General features: G+C 39.8%; 1 protein-coding gene across 1 annotated transcript in view; it reads left to right on the forward strand.

Moving 5' to 3' along the window:
* The window catches only part of LOC106528460 (RAS guanyl-releasing protein 2), a gene marked incomplete in the record, with an annotated part of 111,860 nt that overhangs the window by 63,763 nt on the left and 30,301 nt on the right, over nt 1-17,796 (forward strand). The window contains 2 exon segments of the mRNA XM_014023629.1: nt 10,988-11,061; nt 16,725-16,847. Coding sequence (XP_013879083.1) covers nt 10,988-11,061; nt 16,725-16,847 — 197 coding nt within the window.

Below are 17,796 nucleotides of genomic sequence, written 5' to 3' on the forward strand. Positions count from 1 at the left end.
TAAAAAATAAAAAATAAAAAATAAATAAATAAAAAGAATGAAAACATTTGGAGGCTGAAGCAGCCAAAGAGACAAACCATTTGTTTGAGACAGACTTTCTCCTACTGAGATTTCTGTGTGACACACTGTTGTAGCCAGCTGGGACAAGTCTGTGCTCAGACTCAGGCCAGAGAGGAAACTCAGCCAACACATCAGACTTTTAACTGCAAGAAATTCAGATGGAGTAATGAAACAAATACGTTTTTCTATTTTAAAATATAACAAATAACTAGCTATACTTCATCTCTGATATATCATCACACTGATATAATTACTGCCTCCAAAAGCAAGTAAATGTATGCACAACTTTCTCSTGCTGTGAGAATGTGCCGCCAGCCAAACAAACCTTTTCAGTCAACAGTTTTAAATTACAAGTCCTGAATCTGAASTAAATACACAGAAATATGACTTGATTGTGTTTACTGGATGTAAGGAGCATCTGAACATTTTTTTTTTTAGTTGAACGATGAACCTGAACCTCATTTAAMCTCAGACAAGAAAACAGAGCAGCCTAAAAATGATCAAAACAACCTAASTCCACTATAAACTGTAAAGTCCGCCCATCCGTCCRTTTTCTTCTRCTTATCCGGGGTCGGGTCACRGGGGCAGCAGCCTAAGCAGAGAGACCCAGACTTCCCTCTCCCCAGACACTTGGRCCAGCTCCTCTGGGGGAATCCCAAGGCGTTTCCAGGCCAGCCGAGAGACATAGTCCCTCCAGCGTGTCCTGGGTCTTCCTCTGGGCCTCCTCCCAGTGGGATGTGCCCACAACACCTCACCAGGGAGGCGTCCAGGAGGCATCCTAACCAGATGCCCGAGTCATCTCAACTGGCTCCTCTCGATGTGGAGKAKCAGCGACTCTACTCTGAGTCCCTCCCGGATGAACGAGCTTCTCACCCTTATTCTAAGTTGGAGCCCAGTCACCCTGCAGAGGAAACCCTTTTTGGCTGCTTTTATCCACAATCTCGTTCTTCGGTCACTACCCAAAGCTCGTGACCATAAATGAAGGTAGGAACTTAGACCGACCGGTAAATCGAGAGCTTTGCCTTCTGGCTCAGCTCTTGCTTCACCACGATGGATTGGTACAGCGCCCGCATCACTGCAGACACAGCCTCAATCCACCTATTGATCTCCCGCTCCATTCTTCCTTCATTCGTGAACAAGACCCCGAGACACTTAAACTCCTCCACTTGGGGCAGGACCTCTTCCCTGACCAAGAGGCGGCACCCTACCCTTTTTTGGCTCAAGACCATGGTYTSGKATTTGGAGRCACTGATYCTCATCCYGGCCVCTTCACACTHRGCTGYGAACCGCTCCAGTGAGAGCYGGAGATCACGATCTGATGAAGCCAATAGGACCCCATCATCCACAAAAAGCAGAGATGTGATCCTAAGGTCACCAAAACAGATCCCCTCAGCACCTTGGCTGCTCCTAGAAATTCTGTCCATAAAAGTTATGAACAGAATCTGTGACAAAGGGCGACCTTGGTGAGTCCAACTCTCACTGGAAATGAGTCCAACTTGCTACCGGCAATGCGGACCAAACTCTGGCACCGGCCGTACAGGGACCTAACAGCCAGGGTTTGAAAAATCCCATTGCCCAACTGTCAGGGGCAGGTAAAACATATTCGGGCAAGTGGGTGTGTCCCGATGCCTGCCCGACTGGGCAGGTAAACAATTTCTTTAATTTTTTTATAGGGCCATTTATTTTGGAGTCCGACCCAGGGTCCTCATGCTCTGCTTCCTCATGGGAAGATGTGCTGGTGGGATTGAGGAGGTCTTCAAAGTATTCTGCCCACCGACCCACAACGTCACGAGTTGAGGTCAGCAGCGCACCATTCCCACCACAGAACACTGTTGATGGCAAACTGCTTTCCCCCTCTGAGAAGCCTGATGGTTGACCAGAATTGCCTCGAAGCCATATGGAAGTCTTTTTCTATGGCCTCTCCGAACTCCTCCCATGCTCGAGTTTTGCCTCAGCGGCCACCCAAGCCTCAATCCGCTTGGACTGTCAATACCTATCAGCTGCTTCTGGAATCCCACAGGCCAAAAATACCTGATAGGACTGTAAAGTTTTTTTTGTCTCATGTAAACACATTTCAGTGACCGCAGGACTGCAAGGCAGCTAGTCGCTAGTCTCTGCTTTGCTAATGCCAGCTTATCCATGCTAGTTGCTAGCCTCTACTGTGCTAACTTTAGCTTATACATTCTAGTTGCTTGCTTTTCCAATGCTAATGCCAGCTTATTAATGCTAGTCGCTAGCCTCTCAAGTGCTAACGCCAACTTATCAATGCTAGTTGCTAGTCTCTACAGTGCTAATTCTAGCGTGTCCATGCTAGTTGCTAGCCTCTCCAATGCTAACACCAGCTTATCCATGCTAGGCGCCAGCCTCTCAAGTTCTAATGCCAGCTTATGTCTCTAGCCTCTCTGATGCTAACACAAATGAATAGTCTCCTCATTTGCAAGCATTTGTCTCTCAGTTAGCGGTGTCGGCCTATCATTAATCGGATCAATAGCTGGATTAGGAATAGATACAGCCCCCTACTGCAAGGATGTAGCAACTGCTGGTTGCGCAATAGTCTTATTTTTGGCCTCATAGTGCACCATGGCAAGAGAAATTTCCTTCTCACTGAGAAAAAAACTGTCTACTCAGCAGATTAATTCAGAACACCTCAYCTGTGATGATCAAAAAGAATGAGTAGGTCCTCTGGACGGTTTATTTTTTAATGAAATGTTTCATCTCTCCTCCAAGAGACTTCTTCAGTCTGATAAGTTTCCGGTGAACTCAGCCTTATAGGCACTGCCTCCACATGGACAAATAGGTTGTTCACATGCAAAAGAGGACCATCAGCCAAACAATAGATTGTTAGTGCCTTGATTACCTCTATTGTTCATAAAAGGTCATGCTCCATCACATGACCCAGACCAGTGGTCATTCTGTATGTTGCGGGAGTTTCAGAGAAASTGAGATGTTTATTTTCTAAACATGACATCCCTGTGGCTTTCAAACCCCAAAACACATTACGGCAAAGACTGGTTCACCCCAAATATCCAGTTCCCCGGCACAAACAGAATAATATTATGYATGCTGTTAATTGCCAGGAGGACTGTGATCAGTTATATATCAGGGAAACAAAATAGCCACTGTTCAAACGCATGAGCCAGCACAGATGAGCTACATCATCAGGTCAGGACTCTGTAGTTTACACTCATCTACAGACCAGAGGTCACTGTTCTCATTGTTGATAGAGAAGAATGTTTGTTTGAAAGAGTTGTAAAGGAAGCCATTTGAAGAAAAACCGTCCATCATTAAACATGGGTGGAGTCCTTCATGTTCAGTTGTCTTCCTCCTACAATACTGTTATTGCAAGTATGACTCGGCCCCCTGTGAGCAAAAGGTGTGAATCAGGGCCCTAATGATAGTCAGGTGATGGAGCACAGGACCCTCTATGAACAACAGAGCCAATCATGGCACTAACGACCTATTGTTTGGCTGATGGTCCTCTTTTGCATGTGACYGACCTGTTTGTCCACCATRTGGAGGCAGTGCTTATAAGGCTGAGTTCACCTGAAACTCCTCAGACTAAAKAAGTCTCTTGGAGGAGAGATTAAACGTTTCATTAAAGAAGAAACTCTTTTTTCCTTTTTGATTTTTCTACGTGGATTACTGAGATGCATCAGGACTCACCTGTGATCATTCCTCAGTTTGACAAGATGTAGAAAATGTTCATAAATAGCTGTGTAAAGATGTGGAATTTGTGGAACAATATCAGTACTGCAAGATAAAATTGCTACCAAAAGAAATGAGGGGCAGGGTGTTTTTTGGTATCACACCGAACAAAAAACTTATTTTACAGTTATCACTGAGCCGCACAAAGCAGCTGAATGAGACAATTTACTTGTACTATACTGTAAGTCCTCAACCCCATGGTAGAAACTCTGTACTGAGGTGCTGCGACTCATTTCTTCTTCACATCTATTTTTTAATAAATGAAGCTCTAAGTTCTACCAAACTCATAAGTTCCTCTGTGTTTACAGTCATTTATTAAAAACATGCAAATATGGAAATAACAGCAGGGGGAAAAGACAACAGGTTCACACGAGCGTGTGCCCCCCCATCCCCACACATAGACCCACACACAATCACCTTTCCTCTGCGTGTGGCAAACACATTTTACATCCCACTATTTAGTTAGAATTTTTTCTCTCTAATTTTCTATTTAATTCATAAATTTCCTGCAACTAGAAATCCTTTCTGTTCRYGCAGAGAGGAGAATCACACATGCTGGATACATTTGCTTATACAGTAATTTACGTGTTTAAATGGCGGCGTGTCAGTGGGAGGAGTCTCAGGTGCGCTCAGTTCCAAGTTCATTGGAATGTTTAAAGGAAAGGTGCGCAGAAACATGCGTGTGCACAGTTTGATACATGTGAATATTTCTGTGCATTCATACTTTTCCGCTTTCGTCCATACACCCACTTTTAACCTCTTGAGCCCCATGCCCCCGGTACTGGGGGGCAAACAGCATTTTCCCTTTTCTGTTTCTTTGGCAGAAGTTAACAGAAGTTAAAAGAAATACAAAACGGAAAATGCTGTTTTTGTTTTTCTCCCAGTGCCGGGGCATGGGGCTCAAGAGGTTAATATAAAGACTATGCACTCTTTGATAAATGAGGCCCCATGGGAGTTCAGGTGAGGTATCTCAGAGAGTCGTGAGACATGGCAAAAACCTTTAAACTTATTAAAATGATGCGTTTAAATCAGATGTGCCCAAAGATGGGCCTGTGGGCCAAAATTGGCCTGCCAAGTCATTTGATGTGGCCCGCCAGCAGTTGCCATTATTCGGTTATAATTTCCTGTCCTGTTCATCCATTGGCCCAGTGACCATATAACAAGCTGTGGTGCTTACTTTGTCTTTGAATATTAAGATTAAACATGAAATACAAGTAACTACAAGAGACATTTAGATTAGATTTAAACACAGATGTAGATTTACACACTTTGTAAGACCACAAATACTCATTTGATCAATTTATGAAATGTCCCATGAGCCTTAGCTGCCTGAGCATACATATGTCAAACTTACTCCAAGGGCACGGGCTAAAAGCAAATAAACAAAAACATGTGGGCCATCACACTGACTGCTAGCCTATTCATAAAAAATAAAAGGACTTGGAAAGTATTTGCACTTCATGTATTATACGTATTATTGCATTTGTCTCGCAGCCCTCGGATAGATTTTCATTTTGGTCCTGTGTGGAAAAATGTGTGGGCACCCCTTGATCTGAATTCGGCACTGGCCTCTGAGACCTGATCTAAATGGTAAATGGCTTGAACTTATATAATGCTTTATCAATTCCAGTGGGACCCCAAAGCGCTTTACACGTCACCCAGTCACACACACATTCTCACACTGATGGTGGTAAGCCYCAGCCACAGCTGCCTTTGGGCACACTGACAGAGGCAGATCTAAATCCTATTGATCATCTGTAGCATCAGCTGAAACACACAAACCTGAGACAGCTGGAGCAATTTGCTCAGGAGGAGTAAACAAAATACCTGCGGACAGGTACAGAAGTCTCCGAGAGATTCACAGAAATCACTTCATTTCAGGGAGTCTTTTAAAAGATTGTGCAATAAAATTAAAAATTAAGGATAGGGGAGACTGCTTATTGCTAGGAAATGGTAAAAATCATTGATCGTGTGACCAAATAGTTAGGAGGAAGGCATTATTTAATGGAGTCTGTGATCATCACAAAAACATGTACAATAGGTTGCCTTCAGGCCCAGGCCGCCCTTGAAAAAGAGATCTGAGATCTCAATGGGATTTGCCTGGTAAAATAACAGTAAATAAAAAATAAATAAATAAATTATAAGAACCACATGGTTAAAGTGATTAGACTTATTTCTAAAAAAAATACATATATTTTTACCATTGAAAGTGAATTTAGTCTGTCACTAGTTTAACAGGAATTGTGTTTAGCTCATAACAGTTATTTTTACATTTGTTTTATACATCAGTTGTTGTATCTGTGAGCTACAACTTGAGGTCATAAACCTAGCATTAAAGTGAAGCATTTTAGCTGTGGGAACCAGCAAAGTGAAAATGGTAGCTTTGGGGGAAGTTGAGCCACTTGCCCCTTATGTTAAGAAACTATGATTCTGGAACAAGAATTCACTCCTAGTGCTTTTATTATTATTTTTTTAAAATTTTAATATTCGCTTGCCAAGCATTCTTGAAAGAATTTTGKTATTTGTTGTTGTTGTTGTTGTTTTTAATAAACAACAGTTTAGCAGTGATTTATAACAGTAAACAAAGTTATTGTACCTGATGAATTGTGTACAACAAATAAAATATGCTTGATGGGGAAAAAGTGACTTTTATTTAAGGAAAGGTAGGTAAGTGAGTGGTGCAGTYGAGTTTTTGGGGAAGGATGAAGTGTGTGTGTGGAGGGGTGGGTTTTAGGAATATGGCTCAACTTACCCCACATACGTGGTAAGTTGTGCAAACTTTTTTGAACATGCTATATTACCACAAAAACAGCTGCACCGATCAACATGAAATTTGGCAGGACTTTAGATGAGTCTGACCTACACTGCGCCAGCCAACGGTTTTATGATAGACCCCATATTTGAGGAGGGGGCTCCTTTCAAAGAGGGGGTGTCAGGACATGCAAAATCGCTCAAAACTCAGAAACTGTTGAACATAGAAGCTTCAGATTTCTTTTGTTGTTTAGCTCTGATGAAGCTCTATCCATCAGGCCCACAATCAGTGCCCCCCTCCGCCCGGACCCCCAATTTATCTGAAAAAAGGTTATCTGGACATACAAAAAGGGTTATTGCTCAAAAACTATTAAACATGGGAGCTTCAGATTTCTTTGGTTGTTTAGCTCTGATGAGGGGCTATCCATCAGGTCAACCAATGYCCCCCCCTCCAAAAAAAAGAAAGACCCCCACCCAAACTACTACAATTTTGGGATGCACCTATAGCATGACATTTATTAGGAATAAAGACTTGTGAGTTATGGTGTATTTCTGCATGTGGGGGTCATTATGTTACCACTATGCAGTWTCTAGTTTATTTTAAAATTAAATCTGCTGAACCAAAACTCAAAAACAAAGACTGATGTTTAAATTATTAATTTTGAGTTTGTTTCACATTATCTTTGTCAATTTAAATTTGTTTTAGTGACCTTTGCGGGTTTTTCTTTCAAAAACACAAATTTATCAGTGTCCGGGAAAAAAAAATCCTCAAACATTCTGTCAACGTATAAAATCTGTTCCTTTTAAATTTAAATTTTGTGTAAAAAGCTCTGATTAGTAGAAAAAAAAGATRCAAAAACATTTGTTGAAGTTTTGGAAGCTGCAGTCAGAGTATTGAGGCTTTTCAGTGGCAGAATGCCGTGATGGATGAGGATTTAGTGTTTATTGTCTCAGTCTGACCTCTGCTTGTGTTCCTGCCTTCATTTATAGCTTGAAAGCAGAGATCCTGTTTTAGCCTTTTACAACTCATGTGTTTGTGTTTAATTACTTTTGGCAGATGTTTCCTGAATTTGAGAAGGGGAGCTTAAACAATCCCCAGAGATCAATTACTCAGTCTGRCTGGTGATGTGAGATAGCTGCTGGAATCCACTTTGTTTTTGTAGCAGCAAAAAGAGTCACCCTGTGGTTCTTTCTCAGGGTTTAAATCTGAAAGGAAAAGTTCGCTGGACAGAGTCGATACTCAATTTTCTTATGCTGTCGCTAAATGAATTGGATCAAGCTGGAGTCCTGCTTGGCTTGAAGYGATAAGATTGAGAAAAAAAGCCAATTGATCCCTTGAATTTTTGACAGGGAAGGGATGGCTGTGCTAAAAAAATGAAACCACACAAAGGTAACCAACAGGTTTATTTATTTTTAAAGCAAGTCAAAATGGGTGTGTATGTGTGTTTGTCTGTTAGCAAAATATCTCCTAAACCATTGGACAGATTTTAATAAGCTCCCTCAAAGATATTGGATATACCTTGAGCTGATTAACCTTTGGGGTCAAACTGATAGCCTCCCAYGCCAACTATTTTTTAGAAACAGAAAGGAGGCCATAACTCCCTGTCGTACTAACATTTTAGACACCTCATGCCAACTTATGAAACTCTTTTTAGGTCTAAATTACTAATAAAAGTTTTATTTTTGATCTATTTGTTAGCATTACAATATGTACATACCTGAAAGAGGCTTCCAGTCACTTTTTAAAAATTCAATCAATGTCTTTAAAATGTTAATAAGTTGGCATAAGTTGTCCAAAAGGTTATAGTATGACAGGGCCTTTACAGGTGTTGATGTAAATTTTGTATGGTAGTAGCTGAAACCTATCCTGAGTGCTAAGAGATTGCGCAAGATCTTTGTTTAACTAGTGTCAACATTGTCATATAAGGCCCTGTCACGTTATAACATTTTAGACAACTTATACCAACTTATGAACATTTTAAAGACATCTATGTTGAAGATGGAATTTAAAAACAAACTCTTAGACATGTACATACTGTTATTCTAACAAATTGGTCAAATATATAACTTTTATTAGTAATTTAGACAAAAAGTGGCATAAGTTAGCATAAGTTGTCTAAAACGTTATAGTGTGACAGGGATTTTAGCAAAATATCTCATGAACCAATGGACAGATTTAAATGAAACTTACAGACTATAATCAATGGATGTGTACTTAAAACTATTTGGAGTCAACCCAATTTAAGATGGCCACTAATGTCGACTCACTTTTTAGAAAACATGAAAATGGTTGTAATTTATTTAGACAGATATTAAAAAAAATTGGTGTGGGTATAGCTCAGAGTCAAACAGAACACATACTCCAGTACTACTCATTGTGGAAGATCTTAAGAGAACCCTGACTAGTTTTAACATTGGACATTATTTGACAAACATTTACTTCAACTGTAAAATGAAGATTGTACAAATTCTGTCTGCTGTTTAGTTCTTTACATTTTTAAAAATATGTTGTCATATGAATGGCACAATATCATTTACGCAGCAAAGCATAATTAGTTTTTATCAAATAATGCCGTATGTTACACATAGTCAGGGTTCCTTTTAAAACCTCAGCATATTTTTTGGAGTCCATCTTATTTGTCCGTTAGCAAAATATCTCTTAAACCTCTGATTTTTAATAAACCCCCAGAAATTTGTACATCTGCAACTGATTAAACACTGCAGTCGACCCAATTCAAAATGACCACAATGGCTACATTATCCAAACTAAATAGTTGAATCTAAAACTCTATCAGTTTTAGACACAGAGGTTAAATTTGAGGTGGTTCTAGCTGAGAATCATTTACATATAAAAAACACTTATAGGTGTATCTTCATGTTTTGACCAATATACTACCACCGTCTTTTCCACCGTCCTGAGATGATCTCAGTCTTTGGCAGTGAGTGACATGCATTCCTTCAAGGAAGGCTAGGTCTTTACAATTCAACATTAACCTTTGCCCTGACCCAGAATACAGAGCTTTAAATCATTTGGATAARCAGCTAGAAGAGCCTTTTGTCCTTCCTGATGAACCACTTCAGCTCAATAAAACACAGGAAACACATTTCTACAAAGAATAGAGAAGAAAACAACTAGAAGTGGATGCTTCTGTGTGGCAGACGGCTTTAATTTTAACTGGCATAAAATAAAACAAAACAAAACAACAACAAAAACTATATTTAATGCAGGCTGAGGTCAATGAAAAAACAGTATGTTTTACACAAACTGAAGGGAATCAGATTTTTGTAACGGATTTTAATCATTTGCAAATGACTGAGGCAAATTCAAAATAAACTTTACCAGTTATGTAACAAAAAGTGTAAAATCATGTGTTGTGCCACATTTCTTAAATATAAATATGCTTTCTTTGACTTTTTGTATTTGAATAATATGCTTGTCACAGGCTCTTTAATGATTTTGCTAATCAGTTTAATTAGTTGCAAAAGGCACCTCCAGCTGTTTTTAATTATGCCACCTGTTCTTACAGCCTTTTGTTGTCTATGTTCCAACATTTTTGTGTTGCTGCCATCCAATTCAAAATTACTTWATTTTCCTAAAAATGGTACAATTCCTTAGCTTAAACTTTTGAAAATGGTTTCTGTGTAAAATATTGACTTATAAAACTTACAAATCATTGTTTTCTGCATGAAACACTTGATTGATAATGGTTATCTATCAATATTAAAGGAAAATWATTCCCGAACAGATGAAGACAAACATACTGACCTCATTTCAGAGGTTTAGAGTTTAGGAAGAATTCTTTTCAGTCATGAGTAGAAGGTCATATACAGCATGTTTATACAAAGTAGTTAAAACTTTTCTGAGGCCTAGTGACTAATCTATGACAGTCAGTTTATGTATAAGAATATAAAAAAGTATAAGTTCTTTTAACAGTAAGAAATGTCCAGATACGCTAGACAGCAAAATGCTCCCATGTCGGTACTCTGATTTTGTTGTTTCAGGTTTGAAAACGTCTGTCCTGATTTTCTTTGTTTTTCCTTTAAAGTTCTCATTAATTGGATTTGACCAAACTAACTTCCTGAGCTTTCATCTCCCTCTGACATGTGTCAGCCAGTGAAGCTGGTTCAGGTGACAGCGTGCAACGAATTACGAATGACAGAACACACCTGTTGCCTCTGCTGAAAGATGCTGTATTAGGTTACACCAAAGTGGAAACAAGCGTTTAGCTGCCACTGAGCCTTCAGAGCCACAGAAAGAGGCAGAGTGAAAAGGAATTGTAAAAAAACAACAACTAAATATATCACTGAATAATAAAAAAGTGAAAGACAACATACAACAGGAGGTATTGTTTTTTAACTTGAGAAAAAAAGGAAAGTACTGATCCATGTTGTGCTTTTCTGACTATCATGTTTAATTTTTTCATGGTGATCTTGTAATTGGTCCGACTCACACAAGACCCTTCCTTGCAGGTTTCTCTGGACCAGTACCACACTGAGGAGGAGATTTACCAGATGTCTCTACAGAGGGAACCTCGTAAGCCTGTGGTGAGCAGCTYGCTGACAAAAATCTCCTGGTTTAAATAGGAGTTTTATTATTGTTGGTCAAGTCAGTCACAAAAAAATRGACTGTGATTGCCCACAGAAGTAAGCTTACTTRGCACAAAAAGTAAGGAAAAATTTGTTTGGTAGAATATTTCTTTGCTGTAAATAAATCTTATATCACTGAAGAGCCTGTTAATTTCCCTTTTTAAAGATGCCACATTTAWAAGGAACATGCATTTGTGGGATGAGCAGTAGAGCTGCGAACATAAAATTGCCAAATCTTCTCTGACAAACAGCTTATTTTACTGTTGCTGTTGACACTTGTTTTGAGCTTCTGGTGCCCCCAGGTGCTGCCAATCAGGTGCAAAGAAGCATTGTTACAATGAAACAAAGAAATAATCTACCACACACAAATTTCCTAACTTTTTGGTGACTGTAGTGCTAGACGGTTTGACCCAAATTTTATATCTTGGTATTTTCAACAGTTAAACCGGTATTACAGTATTTGATGGCATTTTTCTTTTCATCACAGCTCAGCTGATAATAAAATGTACAAAAGTTGCTTATTGATCAGCAAACTACAGTATCATTAGCTTAAGTTACTCTTTCTGTAACACAGAAACTATTTCTATTTCTATTTTTTTAGTGTACCTCTGTCTTCGCTGTTTCCCTCCTCTACATATCTTCTTCTTTGCCTGGTTGTAGACAGTAGTCATGCATTTTGGTACGATCGTGATGGAGCAGGGTTGAGCAAAGATCATTATTGGGTTTATCGTTTTAGTGTTATTTAATAAAGCCTAACGGGACGACTCAACCTCTGTGCACCAGTCAACTAAAACCCGATGGGAAACTACGTCCTCCAGAAGTCCCCCAGGCTTTTCACAATAGAAGCACAATAAAGTCTCCATACATTTATGTCACACATGAAATCTATCCATGCACGTCACTGAAGAGGTGTATACTACATTCAGCAATGGCAAAAATGGGAGAGCTTTTTTAAAACATCATTCTAAATAAGCAGTGGAATCGCCACCCGCTGCAAGTTATTGAGAATAGGGCTGCCACGATTAGTCGACKAGTCATGATTGTTGTCGACTATTAAAATCGTCGACCATTTTAAAAGTTGATGTGTCGGGTTTTTTTTTTCTAATTTTGTTTTTATCTCCAAACTGCTGCGGTACCTTCCACTGTCACGTCTGCCTTTCTGTCCTTGACTTACATGCACAGTAGTGGTAATTAGGGTTGCCACAAACAATTATTTTTATAGTTGACTAATCGGTGATTGGTCGACTATAAAAAAAATACAAAGTTAGAAAAAAATGACACGTCGACTATTAAATTAGTCGTTGATGATTTTAATAGTTGACATAATTGTGACTAGTTTAATAGTGGTGTCAGCCCTATTAGAAGCTACTCCAAAAATAACATTAGCTTGCTAATGTGCATAGCGGTGCTGCGAGGAAAAGTGTCCCYCGTGAAACAGTTCATTGGCGGGCACAACGTTACATTTTGAATGGGTTCAGGCTATTTAAACYGCTGAGTCAGTATTCAGAAAATTCAAATAATTCTGAAAATAAACGGTTTTCGAAACGAACTGGTATACCACCCRGCACTAGGTGGCAGTCGCTCGACTTGTGGCTTGTGTCAAWTGTGAGGTCAAGAGAACAGAGTTGCCATTTTATGCTTCAGATGTGCAGCAGTCACTGCATTTCTCCTTTTAAACAACAGACATTGCTACTGACAAAATACTAACATTGGAAGGAATCGCAGAAAAAAACGAATCTCTCTAAAACTCAACACTAAAGATGTTTTTAGATGGAGTAACTGAATTAAAGGTTAATTTACAAATCACCAAAATATTAGCTTTTTACTACAATTGTGGCTGAGCAGATTCAAACTTCTAGTTTCCCTTCACTGCTCCATCTGGATTTCTTCCACAGACAAGGATTTCTTCAGGAGAATTTTGTTTGGGCCAATCAGAGAACAGAAGGCAGAGTTTTGAATGACGTCGATTTTCTGCACAGTGTCCACTGTTGCCAACTTAGCGACTTTGTCACTAGATCTAGCAACTTTTTTTTTCCAAAAAGCGACTAGCGACAAATCTAGCGACTTTTCCCGGTGTTTTTAGAGACTTTTAGAAGCTTTGGCGACAGCATTTTCCAAGCACTTTTTTTCCTTTCCTCATCTGATCCTCTGCAAGCAGCGAGCAGTGCTTCCTAAAGCCGTCCGACTCACTGAAGCCTCGTGCAGCACCCCCACCCCGGCTGAAGTCAGCTGAGAGGAGACCGCTGAAAATGAATCACGCATGCGCAAAGCTGCTACTGCTTCYGTCTGGTTTACAAAGCAGGATAAAATATTTACTGTAATGTTTTTTCTCTGAAACTGTCTCTGTGAATTAAATCTCTGGACCCAGCTGTGTTTGACTCACAGATCAGTCACTTCTTCACCTCTTCCTCCCTGTGCCTCGTGACATCTAACAGACTGCAGATTAAATTTAAGATTCCCACAAATTTAATTTATGAGGATCTAAGCATTGTAGTCATAATTTTTTTTTAATTCAATTAAGTTCAATTGCAGTTCTAAACATATTTAGTGTTTTTATTTACTTTTTTCTCTTCATCATCTCTCCTATAGCTCAGAKCACAATTATTGACAAACATCCAACTATGCAAATTAAATGATGACATCATCTAGTGACTTCTAGCAACTTTTAKGACAGCCAATAGGGACTTTTCTTGCTCAGGAGTTGGCAACACTGGCAGTGTCTGCTAGTTATTTTAGCATACRGCAGTGGAGGAAGTGAATGAAGCCAGTCTGTGTTGATAAGGCTTCAAATTAAATTAAATTTGTYTGACAAAGCAGCAGCTCTGATTTACAGTCGTCTCATTCAGCTCGGTACTTCTCTCCTCTCAGTAGGGTTGTTTACAGCACACGTGATTTCCGGTTAACTTCTTAGCTTAGCCTCCTTCACAGTGGAGCTGGCACACATACGTTGCGGCCAACCGATCCAATCATTTTAAACTTCAGCAGAGGCCACGCCTCCACTAAGAATCACTTCTCCATAGCTGAGAGTCCAGACCCTCGTATGAAGCAAAGTGAAGGACAAGGGTCTGGTTTCTACCAGGCTAGAACTTAATGTATTTAGGACCAAATGAATGCATACTGTATTCCTCCAGCCACTCATCTTTAAAAGATTGATTTTTGAAGTCTGCATTTCCTTTTTTGCACGTCGATGACATGCTACTGCAACGAGCTTCAGGGCTTAACCTCCTTCTTTTTTTTAACAACAGAGGGCTACCATACTTAGACAGGTTGTGGCTTGAAGTGTTGCATCATTAATTGCTGCTACTGCCAGTAATGCACATTTACTTCTAAAGAAACCAACCTCGTACTAGTTTTCCTATCTCAGTCAGGTATCATGTCATAATCTGCTTCCTAAATGGAGCACATATTGCCTCTTTCACTGCACACTCCATTATTATGACAATAGTAAACATACTTCATTGCCTCATACTAATGTTTCTACATTTCGATGCAGTTCACTTAGAACATGTAGGCTGGGTTAGTCTCTGGACTAGTCCAAACTGGGGGGTGGGGGGCATTCAGAGTATTACAGGGGGAGTTGGAAGCAATATTTACAAAAGAGGGGCATCGGATCATTTTCATTTTTAAACAGTTATCAATTGAAATGATTTCCAATAATGTGATTGAACATTATAAAAAGAATCGTGTTCAATGCGAACCTARATCAGGCACAGGAGACCGGTCCAGTACTCAGCTATGAATGTTTGTTCGCACACATATAAAGATTATCACAGTGCTGCGGTCCAATCCTGTCCAAGAGGACAAAATTACGAGACATTCCAGTGTTTTTATAAACCTGGTCAAACCCCGGATATGATGTCATTACCTCTAAAACAGTTCTATATTTCTGAAATACAAATGTTGTATTTATACTGCTGGAGCAAAGCACATATTACATGAATACTTTTTGATTCTATTACTGTTTAAGGTAAATGAATATGATCAATCACAAAGTACAAGATATTCAGTTAATCAACCACAAAATATTCAACAAATTTCTTCTGTTGACATAACAACAATAATGTCAACACAAAACTATATGTAAACCATAATGTGAAAACTGCTCTTCATTTATTTATTCATCATGTTTGCATCGCAATAATTCTAAAATCCCAGCCCCAAAGATTCAACCCAGACAGCAAAATCTACATCATCAACAGAATGGCCTCTAATCTTTTTTTTCCACTCTTCTTTCTCGTCCTTCGTACAACGAGCCATCTCCACCCAGTCTGTTCTCAGATCTGTGCGAAAGTAAAAAYCGATAAAGCATCTCTGCCTCTTCATCGTTCTCTGGTTGGAGATTGGGCCTACATGGGTGTTCGAGGTGGGGTTTTGTTTTGAGTGCAGAGAGGTGGGTTGGGTCTGGGGTGAAGAAGGTTTGGGTTCTTCTGGTGGGGCTAAGGGGGGCTCCACTTGTTCTGTTACATTCTGGAGAGATCCCACTTGTTGTGGATCATCTGTACTCCATGTTCCCTTATCTCAGCAGGCTGCAGTTGTCCTTCAGGGTYCCGTGTTATCAGCTGTTATGTACTTTCTTGTCTCCTGCCTGCAGCAAAGGCTTGTGGCGTCTGATTCACTTAATAAAATATGTTGCAAATGAAAAGTTGCTCTCCAAATTTATCAAGACTCCTTCCATCTGCCTTAAAGAGATGTTTGCATTCCCAGGAAATATTGCCATTTTCTGTAAAGTCCAGAGTTCCCAGCACATGCAGCTTTAAGAAATTTGTTCAACATCAGCAGTCTGTTATATCTCCCATCAGCTCGTTGAACAGTCTGCAGCGATTCACTGAAAAAGACTCTCCACATTGAGACCTTGAACTTTGTTCAGCAATGAAATCCTCTTTCCAGAATTCGTGCTATTAACCACATTCCATGCTCCAGTCTGAGATTTTTCACTGTCGGATACTGATCTGTGATCGTCAATAACTTCTCTGTGAAATCAGACACCATATGATTATCAAAGCTAAGTACTTTGGTGTTTATCTTGCTGCAAATGAGTTTAATCTCATTTATGACTTTATCACCTACAATCAGGATGTCTGGGTTTGTGGCTGTTTCTTTCTGAAACGGCTTGGAGGAAGCCGTTTAGGGCTAAATCTGGTCTCACCTCTTGCTTCGGTCGGCAGATGAGCTTTTTCCTAAGTCATAAACTACAAGTTGGGCAAACTTGTTTGTAGTGAAATTTATATTACATTTAATAGTACATATATTACAATTTACATTAGGAATATTTCTGTTACCTTTTGTTGTTACGTTCAATAAAACAAATACAAAGGATGTGATAATTATTGTCCATACTAACCATCTTCACTGTATTTAAAATCTAAAAGCTTAAAATAATAAAAAAAAAATACTTACAGAGTAGCTGTAATATTACAGAATTTTTTTGTGTATTTGTACCTTATCAGGAAACAAAAAGTTAAATCACGTGGCAATATAAACCCAAGGGCTTTTTTTAAATTTAAATATTCCAGCTCTCATTTATAATGTATATTCATTCTGTCATAGTAATAGTTTTACTTTTAAAGCCCTTCCTTTATATTAATCTCATGATACAGTATTTGGCATTTCTTTTTATGCAGCAGAACTCCAGCCCGCCCCCACAACCTGAACCCAAGCCCACTATGATTGATGAGTGGGCTGTGTCAGTGAAGCCCAATGCTGACCCGAACATTATCAAGAAACACATAGAGAAGATGGTGGAGGTGAGTTTACTTTACACACACACACACACACGCACGCGCACGCACACGCACACGCACACACACACACACACACACTATGTCTCTCTATCCTTGTGGAGACTTTCCATCGACATCCATTCATTTTTTTGAAATTTTATATCCTAACCCTGACCACCAACCCTAAAGTTAACCTCACAGGTACCTACCTGACCCTAAAACTAACCTAAACTCAATTCACACCTTGGTCCTAAACCCAACCCCCACACCCAAAATCAGCCTCCAAAGTTGTGGGGCCCAAGGAGCACCCGGTCCCCACGAGGCTGCGTTTTCCTATGGGCCCCACGATGTAGGAAAAACAAGGCGATACACACACACTCACACACATGACTGCCTCCTCTCCTTTTTCTCTTCCCCTCTTTTTTTCTCCCTTTCTCCCTTCTGAAAACATTTCTAGCATCTCACACCCACTCGTTCTGCAGCAGACAGACCCACAACTGGCCGTAATGAAGTGGCACTGCACGATCACAAACACTGCTGTGTGTCTAAATGAGCTGGAGAGGAAGCCGGCAGCGTCTCTTCTTTGTTTCCTAATTATTTACTCCTGGAAGTGCATAGGTGAGAGCGAGAGGAGGAGGAGGCAGGGAGAGGAGGGACGGATACAGGACGAGTGAAGGAGACGAGGAGAGATGAATGAGAGAGGAGAGGAAAAGCGACAATGCATCCGAGTCATAAAAAAATAAATAAAAACAGATCATCTGCAGCGTCTGTAGAAGAGTTTAGATGGGCTGTACATGTGGATCATGTTTTTTTTTTTTTTGGCAAAACATTAATCTGTAATGAAAAGATTAATGTTCATTGTTGCATGTGCCAGTGGTTTTAATGACGTGGCTTTTGTTTTGATTGTGTGTGTGTGTGTGTGCGCGCGCGTTCGTGTGTGCATGCGTGCGTGTGTGTGTGTGTGTGTGTGTGT

This window comes from Austrofundulus limnaeus, unplaced genomic scaffold (genome assembly GCF_001266775.1).
Source record: "Austrofundulus limnaeus strain Quisiro unplaced genomic scaffold, Austrofundulus_limnaeus-1.0 Scaffold382, whole genome shotgun sequence".
Taxonomy (NCBI): domain Eukaryota; kingdom Metazoa; phylum Chordata; class Actinopteri; order Cyprinodontiformes; family Rivulidae; genus Austrofundulus; species Austrofundulus limnaeus.